Source organism: Chinchilla lanigera, unplaced genomic scaffold (assembly GCF_000276665.1).
Source record: "Chinchilla lanigera isolate Chin_1 unplaced genomic scaffold, ChiLan1.0 scaffold00083, whole genome shotgun sequence".
Lineage (NCBI taxonomy): Eukaryota > Metazoa > Chordata > Mammalia > Rodentia > Chinchillidae > Chinchilla > Chinchilla lanigera.
In genome coordinates, this window is record NW_004955484.1 from 2,635,609 (window position 1) to 2,654,895 (window position 19,287).

At 42.0% G+C, this 19,287-nt stretch overlaps 1 protein-coding gene across 2 annotated transcripts in view; it reads left to right on the plus strand.

Annotated features, from left to right (window-relative positions):
• Wdr59 (WD repeat domain 59) overlaps positions 1 to 19,287 on the plus strand; it is a 91,497-nt gene that overhangs the window by 59,104 nt on the left and 13,106 nt on the right. Inside the window, exons 18-22 of one of the 2 annotated variants that reach the window (XM_005403454.2) lie at positions 4,361 to 4,514; positions 7,945 to 8,001; positions 13,407 to 13,540; positions 14,615 to 14,696; positions 17,749 to 17,861. In XM_005403454.2, coding sequence (XP_005403511.1) covers positions 4,361 to 4,514; positions 7,945 to 8,001; positions 13,407 to 13,540; positions 14,615 to 14,696; positions 17,749 to 17,861 — 540 coding nt within the window. The remainder of the gene's footprint in view (positions 1 to 4,360; positions 4,515 to 7,944; positions 8,002 to 13,406; positions 13,541 to 14,614; positions 14,697 to 17,748; positions 17,862 to 19,287) is intronic. The other variant, XM_005403455.2, reaches the window with a different exon arrangement.

Below are 19,287 nucleotides of genomic sequence, written 5' to 3' on the forward strand. Positions count from 1 at the left end.
CATTAACACATGGAAATTAAATAGTACCCTCCTGAACAACCAATGGGTCACAGATAAAATTAAAGAAGAAATTAGACAGTTTCTACAATTAAATGATAATGACAATAAAACATACCAGAATTTATGGGACACAACAAAAGCAGTCCTAAGAGGGAAATTTTTAGTAGTAAATACCCAAATTGGGAAAAAAGCAAGCATAAATAAACAAATTAATGCTGAATCATGAACTTCTAGAAAAAGAAGAGCAGGTTAAGCCAAAAGATCATATGAGGGAGGAAGTTATAAAGATCAGAGCAGAAATTAATGCACTGGAGACTAAAACAAATACAAAGAATCAATGAGTTAAAGAGTTGGTTCTTTGAAACATTAAATAAAATTCACAAACCCTGAGGCAACCTTATTTAAAAAAAAAAAAGAAAGAAAGAAAAGACTCAAAACCACGCAATTAGGAATGAAAAGGGTGAAATCATGGCCCCTGCCTAAATCCAGATAATCTATACCTACTTCAAAAATATGTGTTCTAATAAGATAGCAAATGCAGAAGAAATGGACAGATTTCTAGATACAGAGGAATTACCACAGCTGAATCAAGAAGATATAAAAATCCTAAATAAACCAGAATCAAATCAAAGATGTAATTAAAAACCTACCCTACCAACAAAGAAAAGCCCAGGCCCTGATGAATTCACTACTGAATTCTACAAGAAATTTAGAGAAGACCTAACACCACTACTTCTGAAACTCCTTAATGACATTGAAAGGGAAGCAATATTCCCAAATCCATTCCTGGAAGCAAGCATTACCCTGATACCAAAACCAAAGAACCCAACTAAGAAAGAGAATTATAGGCCAATCTCCCCAATGAACACAGACACAAAAATCCTCAATAAGATACTGGCAAGCAGAATGCAGCAAATCATCAAGAATATACGTCATGACCAAGTGGTATTCGCTGTATTACCATTAATGGCAGAGGCAAAATCAGGGGAGCATCATTTTTTGCAAAATTTAATTTTCCTATCCAAACAAAAAACCCAGTATCCTAAGAAAATATTCTTAAAATATTGAGCCAACCTCCTCAAAGTAATTTCACCTAAGACCAGGTGTTTATAGCAAAGAATCAGAGACTGAGGAAACAGGGCAGAGGGCTGCGTAGGCCTGGTGTTTGTGGGATGTGTACTGCATCCACACGAGGAGAATCAGGTAACCCTCACGATTTTGCCTTGGATACCTTTCAAGTATCTTTGTCTCTGCTTTGTACAGTGCAGAAAGTAATAATGGAGATACAATTCTGTGTACATACTATTTTATTAACTATTATTAACTGTATTTTTTATGAGTTAATACTGCAGACTGCTTCCAGACTACGGACATTCTGCAATCAGTTTTAATAATTATAATGAATGCCACTTCTAATATTATCAAAATCTGTATAATTTATATAAAAAGTATGTTAGAAAAACTCAATGTGAAGTTGTAAGTTAAAATGCAAAAGCCCTTCCTTTTCTTTCCCCTGTACAAGGAGCTGCTATTAACAAGAGAACATATTTATGTCATCTTCATTATTTTTGTGCTTTTTTTTTTTTTTTTTAATCTGGACAAGAAATCTAGTGTAGCAGATAGGGCTATGGATTGAGGCCCAAACCTTCCGGGCCCGTGTGCCCACTGTCCAGGTCTTGTGATTCTGTGATACTGGGAAGCTTATTTAAATGGCCTTATTTTCTTCTGCAGCGATGTGGGGGTGCTAATAACACCTACTGGAAACACTAATAGCAGGTCCTTGTAAAGGCATTGAGCATACTGCCTGGTGCATGAGCAGTGCTTAATTCCCTGTGAACCCCGGTTGTTCAACTTTAAGGGTGTACAGTAACATATAGAGTACTTGCTCTGTGGTGCAGTGATCGAGATACCTTGGAAACCTTCCTGCTACAAACATGCAGTATGCAAGATACAGCGTCATTGGCCAGGACAGTTAGGAATGAATCGCCGGGCTAGGAAGAAACCTTGGAGTGCAGTGCATGAGCGCACGCTCCTGCTCCACTGGGAGGTTGCCAGACTCCACACTAATCCAGGCAGAGGAGACCTCAACCCACAGGATCTGGGTTTCAGTAACCAGGAAACCTGCACTGCACCAGATGCTGTTGGAAAGGCTACACTAGAAAACAATCACCTGCTCTCAAAGGGAAACAATGAGTATCTGTATCTGGATTTTGATCATATGTTCTGCTGGGAACATTGTTCAGCCAGCAGTACTTTATTGAGATGTAGTGAACAGTGTACAGGTCTGAAGTAGACTGCTTGGTGACCGACATTCAGATCAAGAAAGCGAGCATTATCCTCACTCCCAGAAGTTCCTGATCCTTTTCTCCAGCCCCTCATCACCCAGAGGAAAAACTACTGTCCTGACTTTATCGCCACAGTTTAGTTTTGCCTTTTTTTTGGTGGTGGTGGTACTGAAGGTTTAATCCCAGGGAGCTCTGCTACTGAGCTACATCCCAACACCGTCTGTTCCCTCTCTGAGACAGGGTCTTGTTATGTTGTCCAAGCTGGACTTAAATTGATGATTCTCCTGCCTCAGTCTTCTCAATGCTGAGATTATAGGTGTGCACCAATGTACCTGGCGTAGTTTTGCCTCGTCTTAACTTCACTGAAATAGAATCACGCAGCATGAACTGTTTTATGTCTGACTTACCTTATTCAACTTAATGTTGTTGAACTTGATCCACATGGCTGCATGTATCAGTAATTGCTTTTTGTAAGTATGGTACAGGGTGTTCATCCTCCTATCAATGGACGTTTGGACTGTTTCCAGTTTGGGCTGTTATGAGTACAAGTCTCTTTATGGACTTACATAGTAATTTCTTTACTCAAGGAGTGGTGTTGTGGGTCACAGGATAGAGGCATTTTTAAAATTTTATTAGAAATTTCAAAAATGTTGTGCGCAGCAGTTGTGCCATTTTGCCTTCGTCCATGTTCCTCCAGAGCACTGATTGCCCCAGTGTGTCTCAAACCGTGTATTGCCAATCTTTCCACCTCTGTTCCTGCGGTAGGTACGAAATATCCTCTGGCTGTGGTTTTAATTAGCGTTTCCATGATCATGACTAACGGGGCCAGGCAGCTTTTGCGGGCTCATAGACTATTTGGGTATCTTTCTTCGTGATGTTGCCTTTCAAGCATTGTGCACTTTTTGGGGGGACTGTAGTTCTTATTTGTGATATTTATTTTCATTGCAAATCTTTTGTTGGAGATGTGTATTGATTTTCTCTTAATCAGTGGCTTATTTTTCTCTTCTTAGTGATCTTTGAGTAACAGTTGTTTTTGATTTTGATAATGCCCAATTTATCACTTTTTGATCTTACGGTTAGTGATTTTTCATGTTGGATTAAAAAAACCTTTATCTACCCCAAGGTCACAAAAATATACTCCTACATTTTCTTCTGAAAGCTTTATGGTTTCTGACTTAAGGTCTGTGATCCATTTTGTGTACAGTGTGAGCTAAGGGTCAGAGTTGGTTTTATTCAGTGGAGATAAACAGTTGTTCTCCCAGTTATGGAACGCTTCCCTTTGTTGAATTTGTAATAATATTGCTTTGTATAGCAAGTTTTAAAATCTGATAGTTGAATGCTTCTAATTTTATTATTCTTGTTTAGTTTTATATTGGGTATTCTAGATGTTTTTGTATTTCCCTAAAATTATAAAATCAACTTAGTTTCTATTTAAAAAAAAAAAACAAAACAACCCTGTTTCTGTTATTTCATTGAAATTGTATTAACTCTAGATTGCTTCAGAGGAACCTGACATCTTAACTATGTGGAATCCTCTAACCCACTTGCCTCATACACTCTATTTTTGTGTGTCTTCTTTAATTTCTCTCAGCAATATTTTGTATTTTTAGTGTACTTTTTAAATTAAATTTGTTCCTAGGCACTTGATGTGATTTACTTAATTTGTTCCTAAATATTCAGTGTTTTGATGCTATTATAGATGAAGCATTTTAACTATTTATTTTACTAATATTTGTTTCTAATACATGGACACAGATTTGTATAGATTGACCTTGTGTCTGAATTTACTGATTGCTATTTTAGTATATGTGCTGCTGAAGCAAGTACTAAATTTACTAATTGATTCTAGCAGTGTGTAGATTTCTTTGAATTATCTTTGTATCCAATCATGGAAGCATTCTGTCTACAGATAAAGCATTTTTCAGTTCTAGAAGTTTTATTTGGTTCTTTTTTTTTTTTAATTTCCTTTTTCTTTCCATGTCATTCCCTCTTGGTTTCATCAAGTGCTAAGAATAGTACCACTTAGAAATATGAAGACTACAGCACATATGGATAATTCTCATTTTCAATGACAGATCTCTCTCGGCCCTGTCTGCTTATCATACTGGCTTGATTGCACCAATGAAGATTCGTACAGAGGCCCCTGGCAATCTTCGTTTATACAGTGGGAGCCCCACTCGCAGCGAGAAAGAGCAGGTCTCCATCAGCTCCTTCTACTACAAGGAGCGGGTAAGTGCCCAGGCTACTGCCTTTGATTCTTACCCTTCTCCTGGGTTTTTACTCTTTATATCCCTCCCTGCTGTGCACAGCAGTTGAGTAATCCCTGTATATTATTTTACTTTTATAGTCCGTTCATGAAAGGCTGATGCTATGCTCCATTCTGCTGGTTTTAACCAGTGTGGCTTGTGTGGTGGAAAGGAGGGCTGAGCACTACAGTCTTTCATGTTCCGTGTGACCCCACCGTGTAACTCCCATCCATCCAGTTGCTCCCCGTTAGTTCAGTTGGAATAAACAGCTTCAGGTCCTCCTGGCCATTCTGATATTTATCAACAAATTAAAGAATATTTTGAAAGCTGGGGTTTTGATATATTTGGAACTTCATAGTTATATAAGATCTTTAAAATTGATATCTAAAAGGTTTTGTACTTCCGTTAAGAATACACTTAAATGCCCTTTAGAATGCTTCAATTTGTACAAATATCACCTGACTTGTCCTTATGTTCTAGAGTTATTAAAGAACTCATCCTCCCTAAAGTAGTTATCACGGAGCTGGCAGAAACCTTTGGTAGCGGCAGTTTAGAGAACACTGGCAGAACATAGGAACAGTTATAAGAATTCTTTCTGTGTTGTCAGATTGAGAATCTGGCTTGAACAGGTTTTAGCTGACATGGTGTTTAAATAGTTACCACTGAGCTACTCCATAAACTCAGTCCTTAGGAATTCTTGAGTATCATTCCCTGCTAAATGAGAAATGATAAATTAATTTGTTTTTAAAAATTGAGTTAATTTTAAATCCGAAGCCAAGTTTCTGTCAGTATTGGAAATGTCTTCACTTGTATTGCAGTGCAGCGCCTACCCTTGGCTTGTGGTAGCTGACCAGCCCTGACTGACTTTGTGTAGCCTTAGAGCTTTATGTGACTGAGTGGCGGCAGCTTGTGTTTGAGACAGGACCAGTGTTGTGGCAGAACCTTTCAGTCAGTAGAGGAAATGGTTGTTTGTTGCCTTCTTGGCCAACTTGCCATAGTCCCCTTCCTCACATCTGTGATGGAGTTCTGTCCGCCTGGCTGTGACAGACCTCACTGGAACACCTGCCTAACCATATCCTCCTTAAATTCTTTACTTTCCAAGTTTTTAACTCTATTTTTCTTTTTCTGAAGGCTAGCAGGTAACTGGATAGATAATTTGATAACTATTTGGAATTAAGGCACTTAATTGCCATGAAACCCAGAGACACTCATGGTTGAACAAATGTGAGAATTTTCCTTAATGTCATGGCTAGGCTAAGGAGATCTAGTTAGAGGCAAATCTGAATTTCCCTTCTGTTCATGTCAAGTGCTGCCTGCCTGTGCTTGGAATGTAAATTGGGCAGAATAGACTCACCAGCACTTTTGATTTTGTGGTAGTGTGTAAAGCCCATTTCTAGCCCAGGGAACTCCATTTCCAAGATGGGACCTCTTCTAATGTAAAAGCATTGGTAGAACCTGTGTTCATGTCCCTGATGATCTGGCCTCTTTTGCTGCAAACACCATAGTCCTCATGAGGGACCAGAGCAAGGGGCTGATAGGATCTGGGGGGTGGCAGAAGGAATGTGATACTTAGTTTGGGATAGTTCCAGACATGTGACTTCTCCACAGAAAATAGGCCATTCTAGTACCCTAGTCTGACAACAACATGCAGTCTTTAAGTTTTAAGCAGTGACCAAAATAAAATAGGAGGACACTTTTATTATAATCTCACATGTATTGATATACAATATACATACAGAAAAGTTCCTAAATTATGATGGAGGTAGATTTGAGTGTTTCACTATCACATAGGTCATTGCAAGACAGTGAGAACCCGTGGACGAGGGAGACACACTGTAATGATTGACATACAGTAATTCTTAGGTTAAATCGTATGAAAGTGCTGATAATTGACCACTTTTTGATCTAGAAAGATTTCATGCTGTTCATCCTATTTAAGAAAACAAAAATGATTAAAGTCAGTTACTTCATGGTGAATCTGAAGAAACCTTGTCTAAAACTTGTTTATGCCCATCCTATTTAAGTAGGGCGGAGGAAGTGCTAAGTCGTGGAATTCTGCCATGATGTCTACACAGGCTGCCACATCTCCCGTGCAGAGCTTGCTACTCCTTCAGGAGCATTTTGTAGGCCTCAGGAGTCTCATTTCACCTGTCAAATGGTAGCACTTTATTATTTTTGTTCAGGAAGCATTTCCAGCTTACTAAATTTTTTTGAGCCCCAATTTTTCTCCAGCATACTTATATTCCCTTTTTAGATCTCTATTCTTTTCCTGAGAGCTTTAATTGAGGGAGAATGAAGGAATAGCAAAGATGCATTCTAGAAGATCTAGCAATGAAGGAATTCCAGAGTATTTTTGAGATTATAAAGGCTCTTTGAAGAGCCATTTGGACACAGTTGTTTGTTTTGCTTATGTTTTTAGCCTGCCCTACTTGGGTCAAATTGTTGTATTCACCCAGTGTTCCAAGGTTTTTTCCCTAAAATCTTAAAAATGTGAGAGGCCTAAAATCTCTGTAATTTCATAAGTCAGAAAGCAAAGAGATGCTCACATGAATGAATTTAGCAAGCAGACCAGCTATTAATAGCTGATGAACTATTGTTCATTCTAGGATAAATCAGAAGGCCCAGAACTTGTGATAAACATTAGGCATTACCTGATAAACACCAAAAAAATCACTTTCATCTCTGCTTTAGTGTATGTTACTAAAAATTGTTTTGGTGTAAAACCTGGGGGTCTTTGTGTTAGTAAATCACCTTCCGATCTCCAGAATAAGGCTGTGTGCTCCCCGTTCCACTGTCTTAGCCAGAATGCCCTCAAGAGTGTTCCTTCTCCTCCTTCTTTCAATTCTCCAGGGCTCTGCGCTCCCCAGCTCTGAAAGTGGCCCTGAAGTCCCGTTGTCCACACATGCAATTTTCTCATCAGCCCCCACCCAACCACACACACCCCCTTATCGGGTATCGAGCTTCTTCCCTTTGGGGAATGAGAATGTACCCTGAGTCACCATTTCCTTCTCATTGATTAAAAGGGACGGAGAGGGGACTACACAGAGTCTTTCCCTGTTTCTCTGCTGGCATTGTGCTCTTTGCCCTTGTTCAAACACCTCAGCTGTTGATTGTATAGTCCCTTTATCAGAGCCGTGTTGACGTTAGCCTCCTTGTGTCCTGGAACGTGACTGAAGAGCAATGAACTTGAAGCTGGGTTTGGAGTGTGCTGGGTAGGGGTGGGGAGGTAACGGAGTCGGAGCACTGATGTGCCGCAGCTTCATAGTTCCGCTGTTCTGCTCCCAGTTTTGTGGTAGCTATACCTTTAAAACAGCAGATGTGGGGGGAAGCTTTCATATTATTCTATATTTTTCCCTTTTAATTTTCTCGGTGTTTTTCTTCCCTTTTCCTGGGTGTAACGTTTTCACGCACAGATGTCTCCTCGCTCTGCCCGGCGACGTTGGTCCATACAAGCCATTAACGACTTCCCGGTACTGTGCGCTGTGCAAATGCTCTCCTTAACTAATCCTGTCTCTGCCCAAAGGCCCAAGAATAAAATGCCACCTGCCTGGCTTTGAGGAACCTGAAATGACAGGCTAACTGGCTTTCAAGACCCGCAACCATAAATTCTCTCTGAGGAGTCCAGCTCCAAGGACTGCCTCCTTGTTCCGTTGTGGGGTCACCAGTGGGTAATGTTGGGAAGGGTCACAGCTGGACTGCTTTGCAAATGAAACTTAACAGTGGGTTCTCGGCGGGAACTCCAATCAGATGACATTAACTTACCTGATTTCACTTGGAGCATTTCTATAACGCCATGGGGTTTCAAACGCCTACCTTTGGCATGGGGGGAGCAGAGGAAGATACAAGAGGCTTCTGACACCTCTGTTTTTATAGTTTTGGTCTAGCTTAGAGAGGGACGTGTGCCCACCTGCTTCACTGGCACGATACATAAGCTATTTTTCTCCTTTGGGAATTTTCCAGAACAAATTTTTTCCTTACCGTCAGTATTTTGTATTTGCCAATAAACCTCTGCGATAGCTGTCCCCTCTTCTTCCTGCTTTCCGACTCATTCCTATTGGCCATCTCCCCTCTGCTGTCTTCCTCCCATCCCCTTCATGTTTCAGTAGTGCCGAGGCGACCTCAAGGCAGCCTTGAGGCTTCAGGTCAGTCTCACATGCTGTAAAGAAATGTTTAGAGGAACCGTCCTATAGCCTTTTTATATAAAACCAGTTGAAATCAGGAGCCCGATTAGTAAGTACCACTGCTACCAGCAGCTTGCCAGGGGAGCCACTGACAAAGCTGGTCCTCACCAACCCAACTGCCGAAGCTCCACTGCTTTTCCGGAAGTCCCTGCTCTCCCTGCTCTTTAAATAGGAGCTCGTTTTGGCTCCCTGCCCACTGCACTGATTATGCATTGTTGACGGGGTTGCTGCGAAGCAGTTGGTGGCTTATTCTTGGGCTGTTTTTACATTTAACCCATTTACTGGCATTGATGTTGCCTCCGATTGTAGCAGTAACACTGGTGGTACAGTTGCGAGCTGGCTGTTGGTTGTCATTCAGTGCTCTTCGCACCAATGCCTCCTCCCCCTTCTTCCCCGTCTTCTTTGCCATATGCCACAAACACCTTCCCAGGATGTTCAAGAGGGGCATCCTGGAGCTCATCACGTAATAATTTGTCTGTCTTGCTTTGTCTCTTCCCTCAGTCCCTTCTCATGAATTCTGTGGGAAAGGGACATTTTCTGTTGATGGAGCATTGAAAAGACCTAAGAGAAAGAGTCCTTTGCCTCCCAGAAGTACCAATTTTATTGCACAGAAAAACGTCCACGCTGAAGCCCGTCAGAGTGGGACTGGAGCAAGGCAAGAGGGGGAGGGGGGTGTGGCCCATGGCGTTCCTCCTTAACCCGATGGAGTAATCTGCCTTAGCCTAGAGGGTCAGTGTTCTCTGAAACCCGAGTCCTGGGAGAAGTCCATATGTCATTACCCCATCTGTTGCATAGACAAGACAGACTCCCCAAAATGACCTGCAAGATACTCAAAGTAAAGTCAGTTTTAGGAGAGGTGTGGATGAAATGGAAATTTTTTTATTGCCAAAGTCCTGGAAGAAAACTCCTTATCTCCTTTTAAAAAAAAAAAAAACGGAAATTGAACTCAGGAACCTCACATTTGCCACGTAGGCACTGTGCTGCTGAGCTATATCCCCGGCCCCTGGAGGAAAGTTCCTGAAAATTTGTTCATCTTTTTTTGTTAGAGAACAGCCAGGGTGTAAGGCCCCAACTAGTACTTGATTATCCAGATTTAGGCAGCATTGTTATATTTGAATCTCTGGAATAATTAATCATTAGGATTATTGAGTGATCCCTATAGCCTGAAAGGAAGACATTTCATATTTAAAGCCAACCACCAACTTAAAAACACAACAAAAATTAGCACTGCTTTGTAGTACCTTAAGAACTTTAACATGGGGATATAGCTCAGCAGCACAGCAGTTGCCTAGCAAGCACGAGGTTGTGAGTTTGATTCCTGGTACCAAAAAAAACAAGAAGAATTTTTGACAGTGTTTTGCAGTTATTCCTTGCTGGATTAATGAAAACTACTAGTGCTGTCCCATAGTGGTTTTTACAGTCTGGTTCCTAGTCGCAGCTAGAATCAGGGTGTTCCCATGTTGTGGAACCACTTTCAATTGTAGCTTAGAGACAGCAGAGCAAGGTTCCAGGAAATACTTCCTGTTCATCTAGTGCAGATCAGGTCGAAAATCCTGGAAGGCTGGTGTCTCAACAACTCCAGGAAATACAGATTTCCCTACTTCAGTGAAGGATTGTTCCACAAACTTGTTAAAGACCACTGTCTTTATATTTTCATGAAGCATTTACTGACAGCACACACTAGTTTCTTCCTACTGATCTCTGTAACCCAAGACTGCAAATGGCGGAAGAAAAAGACCTAAGATATCTCTTCAGACTCTGAGTTTTCATCTGTCTGACCTAAACACACACATGCAGGGCAGACTCAAACCCTGCCTGAAACACAGTCTCAGTCTGAGTCTGCAGTCATGACACTCAGCAGAAGAGTGACTGAAGAACTCAGTAGTTGTAGGGTAGTGTGAGGTAGGAAATACTCGAATCAAATGTTAATCTCCTACGTACAGAAATGAATATTTAAAAATGGACCACTTACCTATTAACAGATAGCTTTGTCAGGACTTAATTTTTGTCCTTGTTAACCTAAAATCATATACAATACTGAAAAGCTAATTAACAAGAATGGACTCAGCAGTCTGATGGACCTGTTCCAATCCCAGCTGTGTAACCGACCTTGAGTAGGCCTCACATGCCCTTATACAGTGAGGCGATCCCCATACCAGGGAGCTCTGGTGAGCTGCATGCCCCTCAGGGCGAGCCGTCCTTCAGCAGGGGCTAATGTGACATGACAACAGGCAAGACCTGAAGTCCTGAGTCAAACATCTGTACCCTTGCAGCGTTCACCATCAGTTTCCACACGAACCAGGCTACTCGCACATGAGCCACTTTGACGCAAGCCTTCATGTAATGAGTAATGTGCTTTTATTAGTTTTGCTTCAAAAGCCAGGAAATTGTAGTTCTTTCAGCGTGTGCTAAATGCTGGCAGACTCCATCTTCCCCATGCCTCCATCTATTTCAGCTGTCCTGAGTTGTTCAATTGTTCAAGTGCTTTTCATTTTCTCTTTGTAACAAGGAGCCAGAGCAACTTCCTGGAACAGTGCTTAGAAGCCTTCCAGCCCACCTGAAAGCCTAAGTTAGACAGATCACATTCCATTCCAGGTGGAATCTTTATAGCAGTGATTAGTTTCAGTGCCCTGAGTCTCATTTGAGGTGGTCAGTCGTGTGGTACCTGTGAGCATGTCGTTTCTGGCTAGCTACGCACCTCGTGCTGTTCACTGTCGCTGCAGGGCAGATGTGCATTAAATGACCCTCCCTAATCAGGTCATGCATGGCATGGAGTCCACCTGTGACTGCAGCTGTTGCATGTCAGTGAACACTGCCTGGCTCCAGCCCATTCCTATGGGCTGTTTGCTCTTTAACATGTCCTTGCCTTACCTGAACCCAAACCAGGATGTTTGTAGCTGAAGGATAGTATTGTTGATAGTATCACATAACTAGAAAAGAATAAGGACACTAGAGAATTGAAGGGCTACCCCAAAATACTGGATTAAACTTTTAATCAAGAATAATGACTTGCTGAGGAGCCGGAGGCAGTAGGATTGAGAGTTTGAGTCTAGCCTGGGCAAATTAGTGCCTAGGGAGAACCTGCCTCAAAATTTAAAAGTAAATAAATAAAAAGGACTGGGGAGGCGGTTCAGTGGAAGGCCATGCGTCCAATCTCCAGTGCCACAATAAACAAAAACAACCATACACACACACAACTCGTACAGATAAGTAGGAAACAGTAATAGAACTGCTTCTTAAGATCAAGTGGGCTAAGGTTCCAAATTGATAGTGTAGCGTATGTACTTACATATTACGATAAACAGTTCACAGATGTTTCCGTTAAACTTCTTCACTTACTTGCCCTAAGTCAAGGTATCCTGGGCTTAGTAAGGCCCAAGACGCATGCCAGCCCTCGAGGAAGTTACACACGTTGGGCACCTTTGGGATTAGTCGGGACACCAGTGGTCAGAAATGAATGTCTGGGGTTAGACCAAGACTAATTCATGAAAGAGTGATTATATAAAAATCACTTGTACAAAATGAATTTTTTGTGAGTAATCTAAATAATAAGTTTTTGTAGATTCCTGAGAGTTTGTATGCTTTCATAATAATTAGATATTTTTAGGTTGTTCCTTTCCATTTGTGTAGTTTATACCCATATCTTTTTACTGTCCCCTTGCTGACCTTGTGAGATTGGACAGCAGAGCTCACCATCAGCTGTAAGTTGTCAGCCAGCAGGAGTGATGTGGATGAGACCAAATCTGCAGTAAAGAATGAGTTTGCCCGGGGTTATATTGAGAGGAAGACCAGGTAGCCTTAGTTTTCTGACTCCCTGTTGCAGGCTCTTTTCACTTGCTCCTTTTCGTCTTGGTCATTAATAAATATGTCACTCCTTTCCTTAGTTGACTCATTTTGGTGACCTCTTTGTTAGCTTCTGGAAATGAAATAATATCAAGTACAGTACTGCTCCCTTATTTGGTTGTCATCTGGAAGATGCCAGGTGGGGTGACACTTAATAATTCTCATTTTCCAGGACATTTCCCATTTCACATATAGATTCCTTACAGAGAGCCACTTACGGGGGCTGCTCTAGGGATCGGGGCACTGGCTCCTGGTCTCCTGTGTCCATTACCCAAGTCCTCTGACTCAGGTACTTCTGACCTTCTAAAATGATCGCTTTTAGAAATCACTCGGGTCTACTAGAAAAACAGGATCATTCTCCTCAAGCTGCCACATTTCTTTGTCTTCCTCCAGAGCTTAAGGTTTGCAGAGCCCACACCGCTGTATCTGCATTAAAATACCAACAGACTCTCCTCAGAAGAAAAAACTTCGATAGTTTCAGGCAATGACTTTGAACCTAGTACTGAACTCAACCTTAAAATCCACTCTTCTCTGACATTTTTGGGATCTTTACTAACTTATTTACCTGCTGTTTTAAAATTAATTCATTAATTTTGGCTTCCTGGTATGGATTTTTGAGCCCCTGCAGAGTGTAGATAGCCCTGCAGTACTTTCCTGTTAGGATTTTGGCTCAAGAGTGTAGTGCCCTGTGTCATCCTTCTGTTTCCTACAGATGCTGATTCTTGTAATTGTGAGCATGATGTAATTTAAAGTCTCTGCAAATTACCAATGATGCAAACATGATGAGCTCCGCAACTATAGGTTCCCACCCCGCAAAGTCCCAATTAGTTACATCTTGACATCTCCCCCAGAAATCGAGGAGGTGGAAAAGTAAGCGCGAAGGTTCGGACTCTGGCAATCGACCCATCAAGGCTGCTGGGAAGGTCATCATCCAGGACATTTCGTGCCTCCTTCCTGTTCACAAATCTCTGGGAGAACTGTACATGTAAGTTCAAGGTTTCAAGTATGCTATGCTCATGTCTTAGGATTGGCAATTTTTTTTTCAACATTAGAAGCTTTTCTTTAAAAAGCAGTTTCAGGAAAAGCCCAGTGTATTAGCTTTCTGTTGCTCCATAACAAATTACTGCAAACTTAGCAGTTTTGGACAACATACGTTTGTTACCTTTTAGTTTCTATGGGTCAGGATTCTAGGTATGGCTTCACTTGGCTTCTGCGTCAGATCTCACCCAAATGAAATCATGACATTGGCCAAATGGTGGTCTCTTCTGATGCTCAGGGTCCTCTTTTAAGCTCATTCAGTTGTTAGAATTCAGACCCTTGCAGCTGCTGTAGAAGGCTTCTGTGAATTTCATCTTTCTTCACCTGCCTCACCTGCTTAGGTCAGGCCCACCCAGGAGAGTCTGCCTTTGAACAAACTCAGAGTCAACTGCTTAGTAATATAATCAGGGGCATGATATCCCATCAGTATTCACTGGTCTCACCTGAATTGAGAGGAAAGGGATTGTGCAAGGCTTATATGGCAGGGGGCAGGAATCTTGGAGACCAGCTTAGAATTCAGCCTCCCGTACCTAATACGGAAAACAGACCAAACAAAGCTACGTTGGTCAAGGGAAGTGGGAGGTGGGTGAGCAGCTTGCAGAGGTCAGCTTGTGGTTCCCCCACTCCTTGAACTTGAACACATAATGAAAAGATTTCTTTTGTAGTACATACACAGCACAGTATTCATTGTGTGGAAATCATAGTCATGGTTGCACATACTTAAATCCCCTAAGCCTTGGGAATGCCACAGAGAAGCCAGTCAGAACGTTAGTATTTGATGTGGCCTGTCTTCCTGACTTCAAAGTGGTTAGGATTTCGCCTTCCCCAAGCAGGAACCCGCAGCCCTATTAACTTCAGCTCTAGCTAATCCCCTTGTGTCAGAGGGAAAGGAGCTTGAGGCCAACACACAGTAACATACTTCGAGTGACAACCAGAGAGGCAGTTTTCAGAGCGTTATACCAGGAGGACTTAGGGAGTTTGAGTGGAGAGAAACACTTTTATTCTTTTTAAAAATTCTCAGATTGAACGTGAATGATATTCAGGAAACGTGTCAGAAGAATGCCACTTCCGCCATGCTTGTTGGAAGGAAGGATCTTGTTCAGGTACCGTGCATCTCTTTGAGTGGAGCTCTGAGTTGTTCTGTAAGAGAAGATTGTTTTCACTTGGTAGTTATGGATTAGCAATGTTTTCAAGGTGTGTTTTCTATTTTGCAATTCTTTTCCCATTCTCTGTACCAACCTCTAGGGCTAGAGCAGCTTCCCAAGGCCCTTGGATATTTTGCTTGTATGTATAGCACTTAGTTGCAAAGATCCTAAAGTATTTATTGAAAATTTTTTTTTTTACTGTGTCTTTTTTCTATTTCAGTACCACAGTGATTGTTACATACCTAAGTTTGGGGTTTTTTTGTTTTTTTGTGTGTGGGTTTTTTTGGTCTTTTTGGGACAGGGTCTCACTATGCAGTTCAGGCTGGCCTTGAGCTCACTTCGTCACCCAGGCCGGCCTTGAACTCACAACAATCCTCCTACCTCAGCCTTCTGAGTGCTGGGATTACAGGCGTGTACCACCACGCCCAGCTACATACCTAAATTTGGTAATATCTGTGTCTCTGCCATTTGCACCCTCAATTCTTTTTTTTTAACTTGAAAAAGTATTTCATAAAATATTTACCAAAGTGTTCCTTTAGCTAGAGATGTTCAGTTTTAAAATATGATTTAATCTTAACAAAAATTTAAATTGCCTTCATCTTTGGAGGAGCACAGCAATGTATTAAAGCAAGCTGTTCCTATAGAGTTTTTTAAACAGCTTTATTGTAATGTAGTCTGCATATCATGCAGTTTACACATTTAAAATGTACTATTGAGCAGCTTTTAATATATTCAGAGTTACAGCTCTAGAACATTTTCATTACTCCCCAGAGTCCCTGGGCCCGCAGCTGTCACTTCTCCATACCTTCTTCCCCCAGCCCTAGGCACCCACTAGTCTACTCTCTGTCACTACTGCACTCTTATTCTTTAGTGTGAGAATTAAATTGAGCGATGGAAATTACTGGTGGTTGTTCTGTCAGCTCAGTAATTTGCCCTATAATTCTCCAAACATATCAGTGCCAAACTTCTTCCTTGATTTTTAAGACCCCGGTCACCTAGTATGTATGAACACTAAAAAAGTAAGTTGGGCAGGGCATGGTGGCACATACCTGTAGTACTAGCACTCAGGGGGCTGAGGCAAGAGGATGCCTGTGAGTTCAAGGCCAACCTGAACTACATAGCAAGACGTCTCAAAAAAGTAAAAACTAAGTTTAAAAAAAAAAAACTTGAGCTAATAGCAACAGTGCAGAATTTATAGCAGAAGACCTCGGTGCAACTTGGCTTCCTAGCAGAAGCAAGTTCTCTTAGACTCAGCCTTGGAGTATGTTTCTAAAATGAGAACCCTAAGAATAATTTCCTTATAGGTTGGTGAGAAGATTGGTGAATGCGATAGTAAGGTGGACCCAAGGTTCATGTCTGAAAAAAACATTCCCTGAGGAAAAACTACTTCTATTGAGTTTTTTGTTTTTGGAGTTCACAGTACTTTCCTGGCAGAGTTGACTTGGAAGGGCAGGGCAGGCTGAGTGAAGCGGGAAGACTCGGGACTTCAGACAGACACCGGCTGCAGCACTTTCTTGTTATGTGAGCCTAGGCAAGCCATGTAGGCTCAAAACTCCTTCTGAGAACTAAATGAGACGGTATCTACAAAGCCTAATAGCAGCTGGCAGGTGCGAAATGCCCACTATGTGGTGCAACAACTGCTCTGTTCAAATTATCACCCTTCGTGCTGTGATCCTCTTTACAGGGACAGAGAAATTGTAGTGGAGACAGCACTTGAAGAATTATTTTTGTTCTTTATGCCATGTTGAAGATGATGTTGACTGCTTTTTTAAAAGCTGCAGAAATAAATGCAAGCACCAGTCTGTTGAAGACATTTAGGAAATATTTGTTATGACGGGAGGCAGTAACACGGCAAGGCAGTCAGCCAGGGTGGAAAATCTATCCTCTCAGAAACGTATTAACTTCTTCTAGCAACCATTCACTGGGTCATTGATTAGAAATGAGTATAAAGTTCAAGTTTCTCTTTTAAAATAATACTTGTACTTTTCAAATATGTTGGTCCTGTGTAATTTCATTGATTTTGCATGTCTGATGTTTCTTAGCATTTTTTTGCTTATTTTTTCTTCTTAGATTATAAATTCCTTGAGTCAAAGCTTATATGTTTCCTTTTGAACTTACACAGAATCTAGGATAGTGTTTTCCTGTTAGTGGGTATACAGTGATGCTACTACGAAAGATTTACCAAAAGTACTGTTTTTTGTTTTGTTTTGTTTTTTGAGACAGGGTCTTACTATGGAGTTCAGACTGGCCTTGAGCTCACTTTGTAGCCCAGGCTGGTCTCGAACTCATAATGATCCTCCTGCCTCAGCCCCCCCCCGAGTGCTAGGATTACAGGCATTTGCCACCACACCCGGCAAAAGTACTGTAATACTGGATTTTTAAAGGTATCACAGGGACGAGAAGCTTTGTGGTGAGTTCAGTGTGAGCCTTGGGCTTAACATTTAATGAACGTTTCTGAGCCCCATGAGATTTCAGGTTTGGAGACGCTCCATAGATTTGCTGTCAGCAAAAAAGAAAGCCAAGTCTGTTTAGTCTTGGCTTACTCTTTTTTAACCTCAGAGAATATATGAAAACTTTTGTATTGAAAGCAATACCTTTTCATTATTTGGCTAAGAAAGGACAGCTCTTAGACATTATACAGAACGCCCTTCTTTGCTCCTTGCCAAGCGAGTTCACTAATGCAACAACTGAAAATGTCATGAGTTAATGGTTAAACAGATGATCCCTTGAAGTGATTTTGCGCTGTCATTTCCCTGCAGTTTTGTTAATAAGAATTTTGAAGTTAATGTTTCTCAGACTTAATAGTGCACACAGGTCCCCTGAGGGTCTTGTTTACAATGCAAATTCTGATTCAGCAGGTCTGAGCAGGGCCTAAAGTTCCAAACCTCAGTAAGCTTCCTGCTTTGAGTGCCTTTCAGATGCCAGGCTTCTGACTGTAGGTGGAGGACAGGTGGCTCCCTCCTTGGTTTCTGTTCCTGTCCTCTCTAGCGTCTCTCTTTGGTCTGCCCAGGTTTGGTCACTGGCTGCCGTAGCTACAGACCTTTGCCTTGGTCCGAAGTCTGACCCAGATTTGGAAACACCCTGGGCTCGGCATCCGTTTGGACGACAGCTGCTGGAGTCCCTGTACGTTTTGAGAACTAAACGTGAGGCAAATGAGTGATGTCAGTTGTCGGTCTGTAAGTGCATTAGACGTTATTGCCGAAGAGAAAGGTGCAGAAGCCTGAGGAATGAGAGCGAGAAGCAGGATCTTTCCTCTTAGCTCTGCAGTAACCTCTGTGCAGAATGAACTTCTTACACAGAGGGAATTAGAGCCATATTTGTCATTTATGGCAAGGATTTGTGACCCTCAGACTCTCGCATCTTCAGAGATTCATGTTTTAATCTGTAAATCACAGAGTGCTAGAGATGATAAGTTTCTTCTTGGATGTGGTGGGGTTTGGTCCCTGGGAACAGGGTAGAGAATTGTGCATTGCTGTTTGTGTTCTCCCAATACAAGGACTCCTCCACACTCTTAGGCAGCTCATGAAAACGTTGAGTTTGTGTTCAGTTTATCGCACTGAAATATGGCAAGCTATAATTATAATACACAAACCAATCTCCCACCGAGTAAGACACGTGGCTGTCCGTAGCATCAAGGCTCAGGGCCTGGGCAGCGAACTTTCTGTCCCTTGGGTTGGGGTTTTCTTTCCTTGCTTGCTGAGGCCAGGCCTGGGACATCTGCTCCTATCCCATTGCCTCGTCCTTAATGCAGAGGTGATAATGCAATTTATACAGTTCACATGAGACCCTCACATGACAGTGAGTGTGAAAACACTTAAAAATATTAGGCACCGAGTGATAGGAAGGGACATTATTTCGTGACAGCAGCAAAGACCTTCTGACCCTGACTCACGGTCTGGTAGTCCCGAAAGGCAAAGGGACGGGAGTGCCTAAAAGGTAAGAATATTCCTTGTCAGCCTTACTTAGTAGTTCATATTTGTGCTAGACGTGATGGCACATGCCTGTAATCCCGGCTACTCAAGAGGCTAAGGCAGAAGGATCTCACGTTCAAGGCCAGCTTGGGCAATGGAGTGATATTCTGTCTCAAATTTTGAAAAAGAATAAAATCTAAAAAGGGCTAGGAGTACAGTTCAGCAGTAGAGTGCTTGCCTCGCATGCACGAGTCCCTGAGTCCAATCCTTAGTGCTGGAAAAATGAAAACAAAAAAACTCATATGTGTAATTCCATGTCCACAGTCAGTAAGTGGTTCTCTGAGCGAGTTCCCACAGCTTTAGGTTGTGCGAATGGCGTACGTGGGAGTGACCCGAAGAGCAGTTTGTCTTCCTTGGAGTCGGGGCCTGAGAGCATGCGGGCTGCTCACGCCAGTGTCTGGCTGGCCTGTGTGGTCATGGAAAGCTGCATCTGAGCTGGCGCTCAAGCCCGGGTGCCGACCAGAGTTTTTACAGTGGATACTTAGTTCATTTGTACTTTCCGATGTCCATTGTTCCAAAACAAATGTGGCCAGACTCACAGTGGTCAGACCCTGGATCTGTAAAGGCCCAGCTCCTGA